The sequence below is a fragment of the Perna viridis genome, chromosome 7 (assembly GCF_037379345.1).
Source record: "Perna viridis isolate PV_CMFRI_1.1 ecotype Kerala chromosome 7, ASM3737934v1, whole genome shotgun sequence".
Lineage (NCBI taxonomy): Eukaryota > Metazoa > Mollusca > Bivalvia > Mytilida > Mytilidae > Perna > Perna viridis.
Window position 1 is genome coordinate 36,296,995 of NC_142451.1, and position 22,524 is coordinate 36,319,518.

General features: G+C 32.1%; 1 protein-coding gene across 4 annotated transcripts; it reads right to left on the reverse strand.

The window, feature by feature from the left end:
* Nucleotides 1–1,233: 1,233 nt before the first annotated feature.
* LOC148612494 (FAD-dependent oxidoreductase domain-containing protein 1-like) lies at nt 1,234–21,993 on the reverse strand. 4 transcript variants are annotated; one of them, XM_088593989.1, is made up of 12 exons: nt 21,886–21,928; nt 18,796–18,895; nt 17,693–18,073; nt 16,995–17,124; nt 16,143–16,242; nt 13,511–13,605; nt 12,116–12,291; nt 8,591–8,739; nt 8,171–8,306; nt 7,017–7,037; nt 3,138–3,242; nt 1,234–2,021 (listed from the first exon to the last, which is right to left on the reverse strand). In XM_088593989.1, the coding sequence occupies exons 3-12, from the start codon at nt 18,056–18,058 to the stop codon at nt 1,767–1,769; spliced, it is 1,533 nt and encodes a 510-aa protein (XP_088450115.1). In that variant the 5' UTR covers nt 18,059–18,073; nt 18,796–18,895; nt 21,886–21,928; the 3' UTR covers nt 1,234–1,766. The 4 variants fall into 4 exon arrangements, with proteins under 4 accessions (XP_088450115.1, XP_088450114.1, XP_088450117.1 ...); XM_088593988.1 differs by lacking the exon at nt 18,796–18,895 and having other exon boundaries at nt 21,886–21,993; XM_088593991.1 differs by lacking the exon at nt 18,796–18,895 and having other exon boundaries at nt 17,693–18,026; nt 21,886–21,966.
* Between the last annotated feature and the right edge of the window lie 531 nt (nt 21,994–22,524).

Genomic DNA, 22,524 nt, shown 5'->3' on the forward strand with positions numbered 1-22,524 from the left:
ACTGAGTAATCATATAAAGCCCTTTCCAACAATTCTAAGATAACAACAATTTTAATGTAAAACAAATACAAATTTTTAAATCAATTCCAGGTACAATTATGTTTATTGGAGCACTAATTAACACTTTGTTCAGTTAAATTGTCAGTGATTTGACAGTGTTATTTCTCTACAGAATAATAATTCTATACTTAGCTATGAAATTAAAAAAAAAAAAAAACATCTACTAAGTATGAATTAATAGTCACTTCAATAGATTTTGGAGACTGTTCGTACCATATTCACAGGAACCTGCTGATAAGTTGTCAATCATTTATACTAACTTACTTTAAAATTCTGTCAGAGTTGAAAATTATTCTGCATGGCACTTAGCCTTACATGACATAAAAAAAAAATTGTACTGGACATTTCGACTTATTATTTTTCCCATGTTGACAGTCTGGCCACAATTTTATCAGTCGGGATCAAGTTTTTATTTTGTTATAAAATTATCCTGACAGCTGGTAGAGACTATATAGAAATAAAAGCTTACCGGAGTGAAGCTAGATATGCCTGCAGAGGTTAAACCCTGAACAGATGGGGCAAATATTCCAGAGTGAAGCTAGATATGCTTGCAGAGGTCGAACTCTGAACAGATGGGGCAAATATGCCAGAGTGAAGCTAGATATGCCTGCAGAGGTTTGAACCCTGAACAGATGGGGCAAATATGGACACAAAACTCAAGTTTGATATAGCTCTGGTATACCTTAATACATCCAGTCTAAAAAGATGGGTGCATAAAAAACATAGAAATGTTGCATTTGCTATGACAACCATTTACAGTATTTATGGTTTCTTTAAAGCAAAAAATGCAAAAAATAGGGATTATACACAACAGTCACAAATAATGTTGTTCACTGTTTTGACTAACTCAGTTAAAACTGTTCAGAAGTGAGCATTTTTACCTATCCCATTTATAAAAAAATAATCCACATACATATAAGTGAAGGTTAACTACCTCCATTCAATGTTAATAAACAGGTCAATAAAACTAGTAGTTCTATAACTACATCTATGGTATATCCTTGTAGAAACATTTTGTGGTTTTTACATAAAGAAATATTGTTCATGTTTCAATTAAATTTTCTTTGGAGCTTTAATATGTTAATAATTCATATCCTCAAAATAAAGGAAGATTAACTCATACAAATACTTCTGTTTTTATTCCTTTAGCACACAATTACACTAAAATGCTCATTGATATGTTAGCCTTTATTAGTAAACATTTTTCTTGTAATCGAAAGTCATGCTATAATAGTATTATAATATTAACATTCTGTTCTGATGGCAAATTATTTGGTTTTAATATGGTTCCCATTGTCTGGAATTTATCCTGCGTGAGATTCTTTAAACTTTTGTTACAAGTCTCCAAAGAATCAGGCAAAGTCATACATTAAACCAAATAACCTGACAAAACATTTCACTTAAAAAAGGTCTTGTATTCTACTAAAAATTACCACTATTTGATCTATAAACAATGAAGAAATTTGGAAAAAATTCAACAGACTTAGAATATTGTGCTTTGTGACTGAGTTATTGCCACTGACTTGTCTATTTGTAATGTACATGTATTTCTAAGTAATCATAACTATTTCACCACTGCTCAAACAAGTTTTGGTCACTGCACAAATAGTGAAATACATTGTCAAAGTGGTGAGTTTTTTTCTGAACATGTATTACCTCATGCCTAATTCTTACAGTGACTGGTACTTTTAAATTTAAACAAAACACTAAACAATATAATTTTCTTCTAAATGATTCCCATAGTACAACCTATCAAATTCAAATTTCCTTAAATCTATAGTAACATATTGATCGTTATGAAAAAGTTCACTGATTGCCCTTCCGACAGCCACAGATTGTTGTACCCCATGTCCACTCATCCCGTTGGCAAACAGGAAGTTCGGAATTTCAGGATGTCGTCCAATAATAAGGTTCTGGTCAATATAGTTGTAGTCATAGTAACCTGCCCAAGCACTACGTAACTAAAATGAAAGCATGAAAGAATTTTAATAACTTTGAATCTTTGTCATAAACTGACTAAAATCAATCTTGGAGACACTTTTTGTAATGAAGCATTACCTTTGCCATAAAAAGAATTATATCAGTTGTTTTAATCAGCTAAAATTGTTCTAAGATGTTCAAATTTTCACTGTGTTTGCAGGTCAATTCAAGCTTCAAAAATTGTGATCCAAGAACTTTGTTCATTACTATAAAATGCTTTAAAGACAGTAAGTTATCTTGAAAGGTTGATTTACAAGTGAAATTTTCTCCTATTTTTTGTGAAAATTAAGGATAGAATCCAAGCAAACTTTTTCTTGAAAAAAAGTGGTGCCTGTGGTTGTAGAGTGTGCATAATGCATAATTAATTTATAATCAATGATTAAATATTGAACAGCCAGGATTCATAAAATTCAGTGCATGGGCTTATGTAGATATGTGTAATCTCCTGATTTTCTGTCAGATGCATTTTTGTTTGTTTGTTTATTTGATCTAATTCATGAAGAATTGATACAAGCATCAAAAATTAAAAATTTAGAAAAATATTATCCATTCTGTAGTTCAATATAATTTTTTTTGCAAATCTTGAAAATTCACCTACACTTGGCTAAAAGTTCCTGTACTGGAACAATAAACAATTCTTAGATGGTATCCCATCAATTTCTTTTATATTTAGTATCATTTTAGTACAATGTTTAGAAATTAAGAAAAATAGGGGGCCTAACACACCCATAAGTGTACCTTATCCTTTGCAGGTCACAAAATTAAGGCACCTCCTTTAAATATGAACTTTTGGTTATCTTACAATGAAGTACTCAATAGTATGGTATGTTAATTAGTAAAGTAAATAACAGTTACTTTAGTGAAAATTTGGATTGTAGTTGGTTCAACATTTCTTCAATGTCTCCCATTCCCTTATGTCAATCTTAATAAAGAATAGTTTTATCAAATTTCTTGGAAACAATTTTCAAAACATTCATTTCATCATGATATACTACCCAAATGGATAGAAACTGACATTCAACACAACAGTCTACATATTTTTTTTTCTTTTTTAGTAAACACAAAACATATAAACACAATCAATGTAAATAAAATACCTTTGATTTTTCAAACTGTGGAAATCTGTGTGCAATCCTGGGCCAGATAATTTCATCATAAAACTCATAGTCTACATCTAAGTTACTGGCATCTGGTTCTTTATCCTGTAACACAAAAAATGGAATATTAATTATTATTTTTTCAATAATCACCACATTTTAAAATTGATATTTGTAATGAAAATGTAAAGTAAACATTCTGTAATAACTAGAAATCATTGAGATGGAATCCATCTCTGTGGGCCCCCCTAAAGTAAATATCCTGAACATAAGCAATGCTTAACAAATTAATTTAATAGTGCAAAACTCATTACAGTTGAGACACAAACAGTTGTGCAAAAATCAATACTTAAGGTCACCAACCATAGAATGAGACACATCATCTTTAGGTGATCTGCCAATATGCCAAATTTCAAAAGCCCATGTCAATAGACAAAAAAGTTACAGCCTGAATACAAGTTCGTCATAGAAAAACAGAAATTTGACCTTGAGCTCAAAGTTCAAGGTCATAAGCTACTATCCATAATATGTGACAAACCGTCTTTAGATGATCTAACTCCATGCAAAATATCAAAAGCCCACATTAAAAGACAAAAAAGTTCCAGCCCGGACAAGAGTTTGTCATTGAAAAGATGGAATTTGACCTTGAGGTGTAAAGTTCAAGGTCAAAGACCATTACCCATGGTACACAACACATTAACGTTATGTGATCTACCCATATGCAAAATATCAAAAGCCTCCACCAAAAGACAAAAAAGTTACAGCCTGAACATGAGTTTGTCACAGGCCACTATCCATGGTAAGTAACACACTGTCTTTAGATGATCTACCAACCTGCAAAATATCAGCCTGGATGCAAGTTTGTAATGGATGGACAGACAGGGGGACAGAGTGATCACTATAGGGCGGCCACCACTTTTTGTGGCGGGACCCTAATAATACAGTGAAACCGGTCTAAACATAACCTCTTTTGGACCATAGAACCTGTTCAAACCACTTTTGGACTGTAGAATCTGTTCAAACCCTTCTGGACTGTAGAACCTGTTCAAACCCCTTTTGGACTGTAGAACCTGTTCAAACCTGTTCAAACCCCTTTAGGACTGTAGAACCTGTCCAAACCAGTTCAAACCCCTTTTGGACTGTAGAACCTGTTCAAACCCCTTTTGGACCGTAGAACCTGTTCAAACCTCTTTTGGACTGTAGAACCTGTTCAAACCCCTTCTGGACCGTAGAACCTGTTCAAATCTCTTTTGGACCATAAAACCTGTTCGTATCCCTTTTGGACTGCAGAACCTGTTCAAACCCCTTTTGGACTGTAGAACCTGTTCAAACCTGTTCAAACCCCTTTTGGACTCTAGAACCTGTTCAAACCCATTCAAACCCCTTTTGGACTGTAGAACCTGTTCAAACCTCTTTTGGACCGCAGAACCTGTTCAAACCCCTTTTGGACTGTAGAACCTGTTCAAATCTCTTTTGGGCTGTAGAACCTGTTCAAACCTCTTTTGGGCCGTAGAACCTGTTCAAACCTCTTTAGGACTGTAGAACCTGTTCAAACCTCTTTTGGGCCGTAGAACATGTTCAAACCCCTTTTGGACTGTACAATCTGTTCAAACCCTACTGGACTGTAGAACCTGTTCAAACCTCTTTTGGACTGTAGAACTGTTCAAACCTCTTTTGGATGGTAGAACCGGTTTAACCCCTTTCGGACTGTAGAATCCGTTCAAACCTTTTTGGACTGTTGAATCCATTCAATTTAAATACTTGTTTGGATTAGCCATGCTCTAAATACATTTACACTGCTATGAAAGGACTTCAGACCTGTTTACACTACTTGATGACAATCTGTATTTTTCACCATATTCTATAGAAATAATCCATAAAATACTGAACTTAGTGAAAATTCAACATAAAAAATAACGGAGAATCTAGGACTCAAAAAAGTAACTGGTTTAGACAGGTTTTGTTAATTCAGGGTTCAGTTTAGACAGATTTAACAAAATCGAATGTGAATGAATCTTCCTCTTTCATTTAAGTCAACCAAGTTTGACTTCTGGGTAAATTTTAAGTGATTTGTATTCATTTTTGAAATTGTCTCTATTTATATTTTGTCACCAAATAACTGAGGAAAAATAACTGACAAGGAATTTTGATTTTTCTCTTCAGTTTGTCAATGAGGCACACCCATAAACTGTAAAAATACATTCATATTTTGCAAAATCAATAAAATATATTCAGTCAACAGATAAACAAAGCAATACCAAAAGAAGTAAATAAAACTACAAGATGGCCAGGATCTGTGAATATCTTATTATATAACTAGAATGTGATTTTTCCTTAGGGTTTGCAGTAATTTGGACTTTTGATACATATCCTATGTGAAGCCTGAACAACTTTTATTCTACTGAAGTATCTTTACAAGATCGATATCAATCTTCAATTTAAATTCAAAAACTAGACCAGTTTGATTCATAGTTTTTTCACATTTAAATTTTTTTTAACCAATATGGCACATTGGCTATATTCAAACATTAACCTGATGTTGACAAATTAAATAGCATGTTGAAATTCAGTAAATTAACCATATTTGTGTATGGTCATATTACAGATATTAATGAAACAAGTGCCTATAGTTATATGACAGATGAACCTAAAAGCCCAATGCCATTGTGCATACAGATCAGTGAAAAATTGTAGATATAACCAAGCATGAGTGTGATAATAATGTATTAAAGAACTTTTCTTTGCAGTGATTCACTACCATTAGTAAGGAATCTGATGTATGTCCCATGATGCATACCTGTAACATGTAACTCTCCCACATTAGAAGGGACACTTCCAAAAAATCAATGAAAAATTTAGAATCTCCCACATAAAAAATAGAAGATTTATGAGAAGTTTTGTTTGAAATTATTACATTTATATATATTTTCTGTGAAAAATACTAAATAAATGTTTACACCACAAATTTGCTTTTACTTAAAGACAGTAAAAATGGGAGAGAATCTATGACATGAGCTGTTCCAAAGCTTAACAGGTATGATGACATATTTTTCTAAGGGAACTTTGTGATCAGGATTGTCCTTTCACTCTGACTTTGGGATGTTGTTCAGTTTACCTAAATCCTTTTGTTCTTGGATCCTAATTTGAACCCCTGAGGTGCAAGAATATTTTTGTGGATATGCAATTTTTTGTTGATTCTTAAAAAAAACCCATTTTAATATAAATGTTAACATAGGAAAGACAAATGAATAGATTAACAATTCTGCATACGGTGCAGCACATAAAATTTTAAGTAATTACCACAACCCTATTTTTACCAGTAAGTTGATCAAAACCTTGACACTGAACATAATGAAGAATTACATACTGGGACGCAATTAAGATAAGAATTAAATCACATAAACACAGAATGGCTTTCAAAGCATTAGCAGTCAGCATCTAACTTACTGAAACAGTATTAAGTTCCAGAGGTTGATTTCACTTAAATTCACAAGTGTATACCTTTTCCATTATGACATCATAACTTCAGACTATTTTTACATTAATGGACTTTAATGACTTTTAATGACTTTTCTTAAATTGATGCCACTTTATATACATTAATAGTGCTATATTCTATAATATTTCATTATTAATATATTTTAAAAATGAATAAAAAATGAATAAATACTGTTATTATTAAGATATTTATCAGTTATTTTATAAATTCTGGTTAATGATTGCTGTAATGAACTATTTGATGGGTTGCAGTAATTAGTTATTTAAGCAACATAGCAAAGCATGCCCATTAAAAATATTAGAAAAAAGTAAGGTTATGTAATGCTTTCTCTGCAGTTGGCAGGTAATAAAACAATTAACTAATTAACTTTGTGGTTGTACCTTGTCAAAATCTGGTAGAATCTGAAATTATGTTTAAAGGTTAGTAATGATGTATGGTTTACACTCTAATGTACTAAACACATTAACATTGAAACCTGTCTTAACCCAACCCTGAATAATTTGAAATCCTGTCTAAAATGGACAAATGGGTTTAGGTTTAGGCAGGTTTCAGTGTACATGTAAAAGTAGGACCTGTGCTACACAAGTTAGACATTTAATTTTACGTAAAAAAAAATCTTTATACAAGTCGAAGTGGATGATATGTCGACGCTGACACTTTGCTGTACAAAAAATATAGACTTATAGTCAGAAAAATATGGTATTAATTACCTATTGATATTATACTTTTAAATTATTGTGAAAAATATGACACCAGAAAGTTTTATGGATATTTGCAATAAACAAATCCTTGACTTCTTGAACTTGAATTATTGATCTTTAACAAAACTGAAATGGAATTATACTCTATTTTGCACCAAAAGTAATACAAGCAATAAAGTTATACAAAAATCACTGCATTATTTAATGCATACTATGTATTTTTTTTAATTTCTGAATATTCAATTACTTAAGAAAAACATACTATTTAAATCAATGGCACAAATATCTACAAAAAGAGTTTACTTTTAATTTTATCATCACTTGTAAAGACAGGTAATCCAAAAATCTATAAAAATTGCAACAAAAAAAAAAGAATGAAAATGATTTTTTTTAGTGAAATTCATACATTGAAGCATCAAATTCTGTCAAAATGACCAGTTTTTTTTATCAGGAGAAAATGACAAATTTTTCTTAAATAGTTCAAAACAAGTACCGGTAACTAACTTTTGACTTGACTTTCAAATTCTTTGGATGAAATTCTCTATAGCAGAAGCACAAATTCTCTCAACATTTGCATGTTTGTGTCAAGCAGATGCATTAAATATTTTAGATTTTAAAAAATGGACCAAATATTTGAAGTTGTACAACTGGAGAAGAATAGTTGTCTGTTGATTAGTATACAGTAAAAGACATCACTTATGGTGTACTTATAAATAAGACATCACTTATGGTGTACATAGAAATTGTACATCAAAATACACAGAATAGGTAAAGAGCAAACCAAGAATGAATTTAAGTGACAAATTTTATTATGTGATACAACACTGCTTTACCTGCTCTGGTGAGCATCCACAGATGTAACATCCTCCCAACCCTTCTCTACGGAAATAGGCACCTGATGTATCTACACAGAGTGGAGCTTCTAGACCTGGGCCGTTAGGACAATGTACAACATACACAAATCTCTTCCTGTAAGTAAATGTTGAGAACTGATTTACCAAAAAATGAAATGGAGACTGTGAGATCCAAATACAGATACCCAGCTTGCCGTTACTACTTCTGAATGGTAATGCCTAATAATTGGTACACCACATCTTAATTTAGTAAAAGCACTACACTCATGAGCAAAAGAAATTAAGAGCAGTTTTTTTGTGTTAAAATCCCAATTTGAAATCCTACATTGCCGTAATTTGTTATACACACATCGGTGTGTATACATGCAATAGGCTAAATTAAAAACATAAAATACAAACCTAGGTTCCACAGGGAGTGGAGGACTGGCATTTCCTTTAGTTTCGTCACCAATTCCTGCCATCTTTGCCACTTCACCTGCCCAGGCTCCAGCACAGTTTATTACCATGGCAAATCTGGTCTGATGGAGATTCCCTTCTAAATCTTTTATCTTTTAAAAAATACATAAGAAATTTTATTTCAATTTTCTAAAATTTAATTACACACATTAATAAATATAGTACTTCTTTATTGCATTCCCCCTTTTTTCCAGAAGACCAATATCATATTCTCTATGATAGAGTTTTATAAATACATGTTATGTTCTTAAATTTCTGTTTTTGTTGCTGAATTTTAGATTTAAATTAGAATTTTATAAATAAAAGAGCATTGTGTCTAGCTAGGATCTAATAAAAGCGGGAGTGAATTTCTATGCATAATGTGCTAAATATACCACGAACTCTTGAATTTGTCAATTTGTGTTAACACACTTAGTAAGTATATATGACACTTGAAGGAAAGATTAAATCATTTTCAATGTTTATTTGGCTGGGATGACAATGTTTATCAAAATTTCATCATGGCACCTGGAGGGGAAAGAGGGATACAGGTCTTTCAGGATGGGGCATGGCACCCATACATTTCTATCTAGTGAGAATAAATGGACAATAAATGATATATGCAGATTTCAATTCAAAGGTAAAGACAGATTGTATTTGACACCTGCAAATAAACATGGGTGTACAAGTCAACAATCAACACAAGCTCAGTAGACATGGTAGTGACCAGTCTTATTACATAATAGGGCTTATAAGCATAGTGCTTGTAAGTCTCATTCTTGTGTTGCTTTTTATCTGGAATTTATGTTGAAAGTCTGCTATTTCCAGGGTAATTAATGTGATGTATGGTTGTACAAACTTTTATTTTCTGTTATAACCTAACTTCTTATAAATAGTAAAGAAAAAGTTACATGCCATATCTTTATCCTTGTTTTACACAAAAGAGGTTATTGGAATAATATTATAGTCTTTATAAATAACCACTTCCTATAGCTTTGAATAGAAGTTAGGGGTCCATTCTCATGAATTCAAACGATCATCTGTCCTATTGTCAACCAGTTTCTTTCCATACTAAACCTCTAGCACACAAATAAAGAAAAGCAAACATAAAAAAAGGTCTCAATTTAATTCTGAAACACCAGTGAAACCTGTCTAAACTAAACTCTGAATATTCCCCAAAACTGGTTAAAACAAGGTACTTTCTGTATATATATATAAGTTTCAATACATTTAGAACCTGTGTTAACCAAACAATTTTCCAATAACCAACAAATCTTTCAGTCTAACAGGGTCAACATTAGGTTTATTGTATAAATTTACCCAAGAGGTGATGCAAAATTGTAAATTTATGAACAATTGGTTTGTAACTCTAGATAGAAATAGCTTAATTCAGAAGTAGTGGTCTATTTCTTGCAAACAATTTTCCTTTTATATTTCTTTCACTATGAGACAACTAGATAATTTGGTACACTAAAAAGTATTGCTGCATAATTTCTATAAATTTCTCATGAAATAAGGATGTCTAAGTATGATTTTTCAATCAGGACATATTGGAGGCATGCTTCAACAAACTAACTACTTCGTCAAAAGTAGTTATGATACAACAGTCTCAAGTGGTTGAAATATTAAAGTAACAGTCCATATAAAATTCAAACACTGCCTATGGTAAGGTGATTTATGGAGTAGAAAAACCAACCGAACAAACAATGTTTTTTTGGTCATTAGATGCTACAATTTTAGGTAACATTAAACTTTTCTGTATTATGATCAGCACTTTCGAGAAAATCATGCATTTATCCCTCACTAAAACCAACCAAATCGAACAAAATCAAGAACAATAACTCCTGCAAAGTGCTAATTTCATGTACAATCTATATGTATTTTATCTCAAAAGCGCAACAACCAAAGGAAAAACTATGACTAATAATGTGGTCTGAAAATGATTCTGAAAAGGAAATAAAAGTAAAGTTGGTGGGTTTTTGACATGAATCACCTCCTTCTGATTTTTAGGTGGGTTTTTGACATGAATCACCTCCTGTCTGATTTTTAGGTGGGTTTTTGACATGAATCACCTCCTGTCCAATTTTTATAAAGACTGCTACTTAAGTTGTTGATGCATGTAGCAAAAATCTCCTGCAAATAAAAATATAATGAATTCAAGTGTTTTCCCCAAATTTGGATAAATTTACATATTTTGGCTCCAATTTGCATGAAATTGTCCGACAACTTTGACTCCATAAAGACTATGGTAGGACTTATCATGAGGATCATGTCATCAATTGAAAGTTTCATTCTATCTATTATAATTTTCAAGATATTGACTGAAAACTGCAAAAAACGTAATTTTTTGCCTTTTAAGGCAATAACTCTTATATGGAGTCGTCTGACAACTTTGATCCCTGGAGACTTTTGTAAGCCTTATTATAAGGATATTTCAACAACTGAAAGATATTGGCCAAATCTAACGGTTTTGGAGATATATGCAAAATACTACTGTATGACCCCTATGTTCTATTTTTAGTAAATGCGGCCATGTTTTTTAACCAATCAAAAATCCAAACAGTCATTTTGTTAAGGATACCCTAAAAAACAAAAATACCAACTTTCATTGAATTCTGTTACGTAGTTTTTGAGAAGATTTTTGAAAGTAATAACATCAAAAACAGCAAGAAAAATGTCCAAAAAGGACAAGAACTCCAACATGGGTCAACAGATTTTCACAAATAGATCTAATCATGCTGAATACTTTTATCCTTGTCAGAATTTGGCTAAACCTATCAGTTTTGGAGATATATGCAAAAATCTACTGTCTGATCCCTATGTTCTATTTTTTAGTAACGGCAACCATGTTTTTTAACCAATCAAAAATCCAAATGGTCATTTTGTGCAGGATACTCTAAGGAACAGTCATATAAGTTTCAAGCAAATTTATTCAGTAGTTTCAGGGGAGAAGAGGTTTGAAGAAATCGTTAACGACGACGACGACAATGACGACGGACGCCAAGTGATGGTAATAGCTCACATGGCCTACAGCCAGGTGAGCAAAAAATAGGTTTTGTTGGCAAAATACGCTACAAATCAGTACATTATGCAAAATTCATACTGATTTGATTAAGATTATTTTCAGAGCAGATTTGATATATATTGAATATCATATGTCAAAAACAGTATTGGTGGCCCTTAGGGTAGTATAGGAGTCTTGGGTTGATACTGCATGAGTTACAGATTTTGACATGTCATGTTCATTATATCATATATTTAACTATACTTCAAGTGTGTTCTGTGTAGGGGTGATATAGATGTAGGAGTCTGATATAGGGTACGTGATATAGGTCTAGGGGTGTGATAATAGGATATAGGGTTAAATATATAGGTTTAAACAAACACTTATCATGCATATACAAAAAAGGTATTTTCACCTAAATATATGATATAAACTTATCATACATGTATACCTCTTTCTCCATACCATATTTTTATACTACTTACAGTTGCAATACAAAGTTTTTTACAATCCTCCATCCCTGCTGTTTGGGAAGCTGGTATGACTTCACTTTCAAAGCCAACTACTTCTCCACGTGCATATTTTACATCACTATTAACATTTTTCTGTCTAAATGCTTTCAAAAGGAGCCATGGGTCAAACCAACCCTCACCTTCAGGGCCTGAAATAAGAATACTAAACTGTCATTGAGTTATTAAGAAAGAGCCTTGATTGTCATCACTGTTTAACCTGTGTAGAAAAAATAAATTATGTACAAGCAAAAAACCAAGTAAATGTTTGCAAATATGAATCATGTTTCCTGTAAATACTTTATGTCCTATGGCAGATATTTCATGCATTTCAGGAGAATGACTGACCAATCAAACAGACCCTGCCTTGTTATAATCTGACAAGCTAAGCCCCATCTTAATTGTGCTAGCTCACAGAAGCAACAGCCCGTCCTTACTCTATCCTCTTAAATACTCTTACTTGGCAAAGAGTTAGTGACTACCAGTTTTAGGTGACCAGTCTTTTTATTAAAACGAACTACTTCCGGTACTTGTGCTAACCACAATGTACTGACCCAGTTTTATTTTCTGGTTATTACACACTATTCTGGTATATAATGTATGTACTGGATGTATGGTTTCCTGTTACAAAATTGTAGTAAAGATTGAAATGAGAATCAAGGGTCCAACCTTGTAAGACAGAATTTAAATACTAACTATAGACACATTTTGTCACAAGCTGAAAAATTGTTTCTATCACAGATTTCAAAATCAGTATAATGTTGTGTTTATTTGAAACGAAACATGCCACTGGTGTAAAAGACTATTACATGTACCAAACACTTTATCATTATGAGCAAGATAAAGCACAGAAAAATGCATCGACTTGATAAAAGTAGTTTAACAGCTACCTCTATTAATATGATTTATGATTATCCAGAGCTATTTGTACTCAAATAATGATTTTATTATGGCAATTAATATTTAAGGTTTCTATGAAATCCATCCCTTCCTAACTACATACTTCATTTCCAAAATGCATCACATCTGAGAGAAAGATTACAAGCCATTGATATTTAAGAGCATCTACATACATAGCAGAGATTAAATTTAAGAAATTGTTCCATTAGCTAAATTTAGCAAACTGAAAATTTATGCTAAATGTAAAGTTTCTTGGGTTATTTTTGGACTAAACCAATAATACATATAGAAATCCACAAGTAAATTTTAGCAAATGGCCAAGTGGAAATACTCTCTACTAGCAAAATTGAAAACTTGAATCTAGCAAGTATTTCCCCTTGAATTTGACATCCCCTTGTATAGAACATTGCTGACCCCTCCCCACCCTGCCAATAAATGAGGAAAATAAAACAATCAAACAGTTTATATTACCATAAGAACCAACAACAACATTTTCTAGGTTGATCCATGGAAATTTGGCAGCAATCTGTTCAGGACTTAATAATACTGTCTTTGCTCCTAATTTTCTGGAATACATATTCAAAAATAAATCTAGAAAATAAAGACAAAATGATACAGATCCATGCTTAAGACTTTGAAAACACATGCCATTGAAATTGGAAAAAAAAACTTAACACTAAATCTAGGTCAAAAATGAACCCCTTGAACAGTTCCTCATCATCATCATCTTCCGGTACGGAAGTAGACTCCAAAAACAGTGTGGAACTTCCAGGAACTTGCCGTACTATATACATAAAAATGGGGGTAGGAAATTTAACGTTAAAAGACAAGTTCGCAATTCATTACATTAATGTCAAAATATATAACATAAAAGTTAAACATATTTACATTATGTACAGTGGTTGGGGTTATTTTATTTTATTATTTAGCTAGATAACGTCCTTCAAATGTTAACGTGGTGATACCACTTTTGAAGGACTCTAGGGAAGATGACATACAGATAGTTTCTTGGAGATTGTTCCAATCTGTTATAGTGTTTGGGTAGAAGGAATACTTATAGAATTCTTTGTTAGTATAAACTTGCCTAAATTTATGTTGGCCTCTAGTGCATCTATCTGATTGTATGAGCATATCATTTGTAACTTCCAATAATCAACCATTTATCTTAATAAGTTGGCTTTTGTTCTGCGAGATTGAAGACTCTCCCAATTAAGGGTGTTTATCATGCCAGTCACTGCACCAGGTTGTTTATTTGTGTAGTTATTGAAGACACACCTTGCGGCTTTTCTCTGAATCTGCTCAAGTTGGACAATTTGGTTTTGTTTATAAGGATCCCAAACTGGCAAGGAGTACTCTACGATCGGACACACAATAGATGTGTATGTAACGCTTTTAATCTCTTTTAATCCAGTCGAGATCACTACTTAAAGTGACACCTAGATATTTGCTGTCTGGTAACAGTCTCAAGCATGTGGTTATGCAGTTTATATTGAAATGAATTTTGTTTAGCTTTTTTAGAAATATTTATGACAAAGCATTTTTCTGGATTAAATTTCATTTGCCATTCTGATTCCCACAGTTCAAGATTTGTGAGATCCTTTTGTAATTCATTAGATTCACTTATATCTATTTGTTATACTGTATAATAAAAGTCGTCAGCAAAAAGACAAGCTTTACTGGATACATGCTCTGGAAGATCGTAATAAAAATAGGGTAGACCCTGCAGAACACCTGAATCTACAGATAATTTAGAAAATTGAATGCCATTTAAGATGACCTGTTGTTGTCTGTTTGATAAAAAATCTTTTATCCAAAATTAAGATTATTATTTCTAATTCCATAATAGTTAAGTTTGTTTATTAATTTTCCATGTGGCACTTTATCAAAGGCCTTTGACAAATCTATAAGAACTGCCTACTTGGCTGCCTTCTGATAATGATTTGGCTATGTCCTGAACACAAGTTATTAGTTGTGTTTCTCATGAGCGTTTACTTCTAAAGCCATGTTGACAATCACTTAAAATATTATTAATGTCTAGATGTTTCCTGATGTTACTTGTTAATACATGTTACAACAAATAGCTGTTAAGGATACAGGCCTGTAGTTTATGTTTGTCACCCTTTTTAAAAATGGGTACTACACTAGCCTGTTTCCAGTCTTCTGGAATTTACCATCATTTAAAGATTTTTGAAAGAATAATTGAAGAAATGGAGATAACTCTTCTGAAAATTTATTCAAAAACATAGCTGGAATATTATGCGGGCATGTAGCTTTATGGAGATTTATGTTTTTTAAGAGTTTAGTAATGCCATTAGTATTAATACATATATTAGGCATAGTAGGGTATGGACTATTGCCTGTAGATGGAATTGAAGTTTTATCTTCTTTAGTAAAAGCACTCTTAAATTGTTTATTCAGGATATTTGCCTGAGTCAGTGGGTCACTGTAGAGAAGGCCATCATTGCCTTTCAATGGGGATAGACCAATAGTCTTGGTCTTTTTACCTTTAATATATTGCCAAAAGGATTTAGGTTTATCATCCAGTTTTTTATAGAAGCAATCAGAATAATTGAAAACTGATACCATTTGAACTGAAAAAAAAATAGTAATACCAAGGTTATTAATTTTAAAAGCTTTCTCCCTTTTGGGCCATAGTCATGACTCATGAGCATTGTTATCAGTCCCTAAATTTCATTTTGGTTCATTCCTTAGTACTCAAGTTAGTGTATAGCAGATAATTTTCACTGGGTGCTAAATTTAGTGTATTTTAACAGTTTATCTAAAAATGCCAAGATATATACCATTTGCCAAATTTAACACCCCCTCCCCCACCCCCCAAAAAAAATAAAAAAAAACCATGCAGCATTTCAAAAACAACTCCTACAACAATAAAAACAAAACAAATAACAGAAAACACCAACATTTTATTACAAGTCTCAAGTCTGGTTTAATTGGTTAAAAATGGACAATTTATGCAAGGTTTGATACAAATGCTTTGTATAATAAACCCTTATTTCTTAGAGTATGGAGCACAGTAACCAAATTAATCCCTATCTTTCTGTTGTGGTAATATACTAATACTAAAGTTATTTATCAGGAATACCTCTGTAGATTAACACACTCCTCTAAATTTTCCGCCTGTTTCTGTGTAGCTAAAAACAAGTATCCTTGGTGGTTAAACTGTACATCTGGAGGTTCATGGTCTGCATAAAGAGAAAAGATTAAAAAAGATAGTTTCACATACATCAAACGAATATGTCTATATTATGTATCTATAACAACTAAGAATAATGAATTTAAAATTTACATAAATCTGATTGAATTATTTTAGAAAGTTTTATTTGAAGGTGTTATTAATGTCATTTCATGTTCTTTGTTGTGTGTGTCCTTTTTTCCCTCTTTTCTATTTATCATTGAAATATACTCTTTTGTTAGTTGTTTGAATCTTGGGTCCATTGATTATTCTTTCAAATAATGATCTTTACTAGTACATGTATTTCCTGATATCATAAATAAAATTAGGGGTGAAGGTTTTTGACATACAAATTCATGTTAAGATATATGTTCATCAGTTATCAGTTATTGATTGATTGTTGGGGTTTAATGCCCAAGCAGCATAATTAGTTATTGCCTTATTATCATATAACATCATCTATCCAGCTCTTAATGAAATAAATTAAATAAAGATACATCAATTTCACACAATGTACACACATTTGACTATCAACTGTAGATCACACACCACTGTGTTGCTAAGTCCAGTTGATGTTAAAGGGCATCATAGCTTGGCCCATTCAACAATTTCCCAACATGCAACTGAAGCTTTTACCCACTCTTAAAACCTGATAAATGTGGTAACTACCAGAACAATGATAGAACAAAAAACTCCTCCTTTTTATCAGACAGTCTTACATACATAGTGTTTTTAACTCTGTATACTATTGGTGTTATTTACCCAAAACACTCAAATGTTCTCTGATGTTTCTTATAAACTCTGTTGTAAACATTGACATCTCTATATTTTCTTGAAGACTAAACTGGTGCCGAATGCCACCTGCAGACAACATACTGGAAGCTCTTGTATACTAAATATAAGAAAAAAAAACATATTTACTTCATATTTATATATACACATATAACAAAAAAGCTCTAAGAAGCTGAAAAAAAGAAAAATATTTAAGTTATTTGTCTTTTGTAGCCAAAAACATTTTGTTCATTAAAGAAAATAGCACTAATACATTCTGTATAAAGGTATAAAATTTAACTTCAGCAATACCAGTAACCAATGAACAAAAGATAGAATCTAGTCACAATTCTTTATACATGTAGGTAAATTTAAAACATAAGTAGCACTAGAGGAAAAAACTGAAAATATAAATTTCATATTCTAAACACAATGTACATCATGTATTGTCAATCTAAATTCAGGATTTCTAAAGTTCCAGTTGGTCAATAAAAATTTTGTAGTTTAAGGAGGTAGACCTAAGGTAAGGGACACAACTCTTACAAATCATTGGAATTTGGAATGTTTGTATTCAGCATTTTACATCAATCAGGCTTTGGTGAAATTGAATATGATACAAACATACATTATTTTGTATCACTGATTTCAAGAGTTGGGTATTTTACTCTAAGTCTATCACCTTAACTTACACCAAAATCTCTTTCAACAACAGTCACATTGACCAGTTTGGGATTTTTCTGTTTCAACCAGTATGCTACTGAATTTCCAACCAATCCTCCACCAACAATCAGAACATCTGTTTCTCTAGGAACTGGATTCTGTGCAGGTATAATTACACCTTTTGAGAAAGCCCCACTGACACTTTTCACTTGCTCTTTTAACACCTTCCATGGAGACTGATACTGCCCAGCAGCTTTGGTGGTGATATGGAGATCCTTATCCCCACTGTCATCATCATCTGACCTTTTACTATTCAAACATCTTGCTGTACTGGATAGAAGTCTACATTGCCTAGGACAATCTCTTCTCAATGCAAAAAAATATTTACTCAACATCTTGATATTTTACTCCTGATCAAAATAAAATTATATCATTTCAAAGTTACAGTCTTGGATAAGAACACTATCGTGTATGATAGAATTATAATACATATTTAACTTAACATAAACAGAATGTTTTTACAATAATACTGTCTGCAACCTTTCTATTGGAGCAAAACAAAACTATCAGCATGCATATGTTTAATCTTTGATATATTGTAGTGTCAATATGCATTGTAAAATATTTTTTTAATGTCACAATAAATCATGTTTTGAAATAGCCAAGATGATGTCCAATTCTGGTTAATACTGGCTTATTTTTCTGCTGCAAAAGTTTTATACAGCGAAACTTAAAAAAGTTTTGTTGTTACAGACGATAGCAATGCATACACTGATCAAAAATAACTCTGATACACAAAATCAACATAACCACTTAAAGTACTTCAGAGCCTTGTATTTTCTTGTTTTCATAAATTGCCTTTTCATGAATTACAATGAACATATATGTGTTATTAAAAGTCTGGCACTGATGCAACAAACATTAAAAAAACTTGCACATGTATAAACACTACTGTCAACACTTGAATTTCTCTGATCTTCACACTGAAGGCACAGTGTTTCCATCCAACACAGTCGAGACACCATTTCAAAATACATGTTATGCTGTTTAATTACCACTGCTCACATGACAAAATATAATCTGTTGTAGGCATGTGCATTGTGAACAATATTTTTTAATTCTCATTTCTAACCTTACAGGCAGCTTCAGCTAAATAAGTTTTAGCAGGATATGGTTTACAAAGTCTGGAAATATAACAGTTCTCCATGGATGTCAGGAATATTACAAATCATCTGTGGTGTAAACAAACTCACATCAAACAGATGTAACTGACAGCTTTGCAAAAATTCCAATGATTGCCTTGCCTATTTTAGAAAAGCTATGCGTTGATCTGAATAATACATGTACAATTGAATCTATATTTTTTCTAAGGCTGGTTTATAGGTTCTTGAATAGCCAGTGAAACAGTGGAGAAATACGCGTAAGTAACACGAAACTTTTCCATGAATACATTGTATGAAACAGAAAAAAAAGAGAGAAACAATTGTACAATTTCAATGATAAAAATTAGCACTTATACATTTCCATTAATTGATCCTGATAAGTGTCAATTGTTTCTTTTTTTCTTGCTGCCAGAACTTCTGTAATAAGGCTTTTTGTGTGTTCTACCAAATACTTTCTGGTTTTGACTACTGTGAAAGTACTTGAATTTTATTCAAGGGTACCAATTTTTGTGGATTAGGCAAGAAACACAAATTCATGAATTCTTAAAATCGTGGTTTTGAGGTTTTCAATAAACACATTAAAGGGAATCTCCTTTTCTTTGGGAACCAAATTTTGTGGTTTGGCCTACCCACGAAAACCACGAAAATTGGTATCCCACGAATAATAGTACTATCACAGTATCACTGGGGACCATGTCAAGTTAGTTTTTTTCCATGTACAAACAGGTTGTTGTTCAGCTTACTTTGTCATTTTTAAAGTTTAATTGCATTTCATATATATACAGAAAAAATTAACTAGATATTTCCCTAACAGGACTAATACTCTCCCAGCCTGTTGAATCATGCACATTTTAGGACAAATGTGGACACAAGATTCATATTAGACAAAATTTTTATAGGGGATAAACTACCGGTAAGCACTATTGACACACAATTTTTCTGCAATTTCTAAAACACGCAACTCCAAACCTCAATCAGTACTATTTATTTTGTCAACAACACAAGTACAGTATCAGTGTGGGAAACCATTTTTTTCCAACTTGCCATTCTGCTAGTGGAATATTGATCTTGATAGCCAAATAGAAATTCAACTAGCCAATTTTTTGGGGGGGTTTTGTCTGTACTTTCATCTCTTTTCTCTTGAATTTGACTATCTTCTGCCTTTCTTTTTCTTTCTTCAACTATCCTTTCATTTGTTTTTAAATTTATCAAAAACTTTTCCATTTTCAAATATTCCCTCCCATTGAAGTTTTTCGTGTACTTTACAATAACAAAATAAGTACTCGATTTCTGAACTCATATTTTAAAAATAAAATTATATTTCAACAGATTCATCATCATGAAACAAGAAAATGTTTATCATTTGATTCTTGTTCATTTTTATTTTGACAGTAAACAAATAATTTGCAAGGTAACATATCATAAAGTACCAAGATAATTTCGTTAGAATACTAATACGAGATCGGGACTGTCGTGTTGGTTTTGGCACATCCCGTTTACTGGAAATTAAAATGGCAGATCGTAAACAATGCTTTACATCAATAAAATTGTGCATATCATGCCAAAATTCACTTGACATATTAAAGCTAAACTTCTTAAAATGTAGGGAACATATTTTTAATGTATGATGTTATAGGATGTTTAACTAAATAACCTGTTGGCTGGTTAACTTTTCTTGGAACTCGCCAATCATAAGACTGTCGCCAAATTGACGAGTATAAGCTAATAAGAACTCACCAAATTACACATCTACTCATATTTTGCGAGCTGGCGAGCGGTGGTTTCCGACACTGCAGTATATAAGTGCAAATTTTCTATTAAACATAAATTCCTGACAATATCCACACCCCAACATGGTAATCTAACACCCAAATAAGTTTCATGACAATCCTTTAAGTCATTAAGGAGGAATTGTGAATATGGCATCAGACCAATTTTTGCTTAACAAATGCCTTCAACAATGTACATTTGTACATAAAAAAATGTACGTTCAAACAGCAGCCATTTCTACAATTTTTGTTCAAATATAAATTCCTGACAATATGCACATCCCAATATGGTAATCTAACACCCCATTTAGTTTCATAACAATCCTTCAAGTCACTGAGGAGAAGTTGCAGACAACATGCAACATGACACCAAGTTTTGCAGAAAAGTGCCTTAGTTCAACAGCTGTCATTTCTACTATTTTTGTCCGAAGATAAATGCCTGACAGTATGCACATCTCCATGCAATTTTAAAAATCACAAAGCTCCATATCAATGCTGCAAGCTGATATGGACGGACAGACTACATTGTACAGATGAAACCTACATGTACACGTACAAAATTTACATGTACATACCCATCTAAACAAAGTTTGGGTATAAAGAGAAGTATTGGAATGAAGCAATTTTTCTTTGTTTTAATTGGAGAAACAGTGGTACATTTCGTATTTTCTGTAAATGATGTAAATGCCAGGGAATGGGTACAGATCCGATACCATAATATGTTTAGTCTAATCAAGGATTTATATGTACATGTATTTAAGAGTGTCAATTTAGAAACCAGGCAGTTCCTATGATACGGATGGTACATGGACAATTTTATCCCATAAAATATTTTGTTCTTATGTAAAATTTATAACGTATACATTATTACAAATGTACATGTATATATCCAATTGTGCAAAGATTTTTTTAAAATCAACAATGCCCATGGTCATGGATTTCTAAGAAAATGATTTTACAGTTTCTTAAAGCAACTGAATTTTGCACAAAATGAAAGACTAATCTCCAAATTTTCAATGAATTTCAAAGCGTTCTAAGTAATCTATTTCTCTTTAACCGTGGCAGTTAAATTAAAACAACATTCATTGAATCAACTTTGAGAAAAGCATACTCAGACAGTAAGAGTAAGACTTCTAAGAGTAAGATTAAAAAAATAATAATAAAACATGTTCCATCCACCGCCTGGTCTCTGAACTCCTTCGTCTGATGTACATGACAGTCCAGTCTTTATTGAATCTGATAATTTAACTTCTATATTTGCCATGTCATGTCAGAATTGTTTGGAATTACCTGAACAAAATAGTCTTTTCTCATATCGACTGATATTATCTTTCAAACCAATGGACAAAATGGACACAATAAACAGGGCACCAGCATAACTTTAACTGAAATATAAACCAATTACGGAATATGACATGAAAACGTTTCCGGTAACGCTACAATATTGACATAAAAACAAATGATAAACATTATAATAATAAAATCTAAATAAAGCTAAAATGAAATTAAGATAACATTAACCAAAACCAATAGAATATGCTTGTAGAGGCTGTCCATGTAAAAATCAGGCACATCCTTCCGTTAAGGTTGGCACATGATAAATCTTATCCCACGGAATTTTTTGTTCCAATGTAATATTTATATCATATAAATGTAAAACAATACATTTTTTAAAGCGGAAATGGATGGCTTGGAAAACGATTTTATAAAGTAATTAAGCAACCAAATTTTGCATAAAAATAAAGAGTTATGATCTCCCTGTGAAGGTATATACTGGCATATACCGTCCTGCTGTCTGTGTCAACCAACACCTTTTATGGTATCTGATGAGCGTCCGTGTTTGGCACCTTAACACGACGGCATAGAAACTGAATCATTGGAGTTGATTGAGTAGTTTTGAATAAATAAAATGCAGGTTAATCCTGAAAA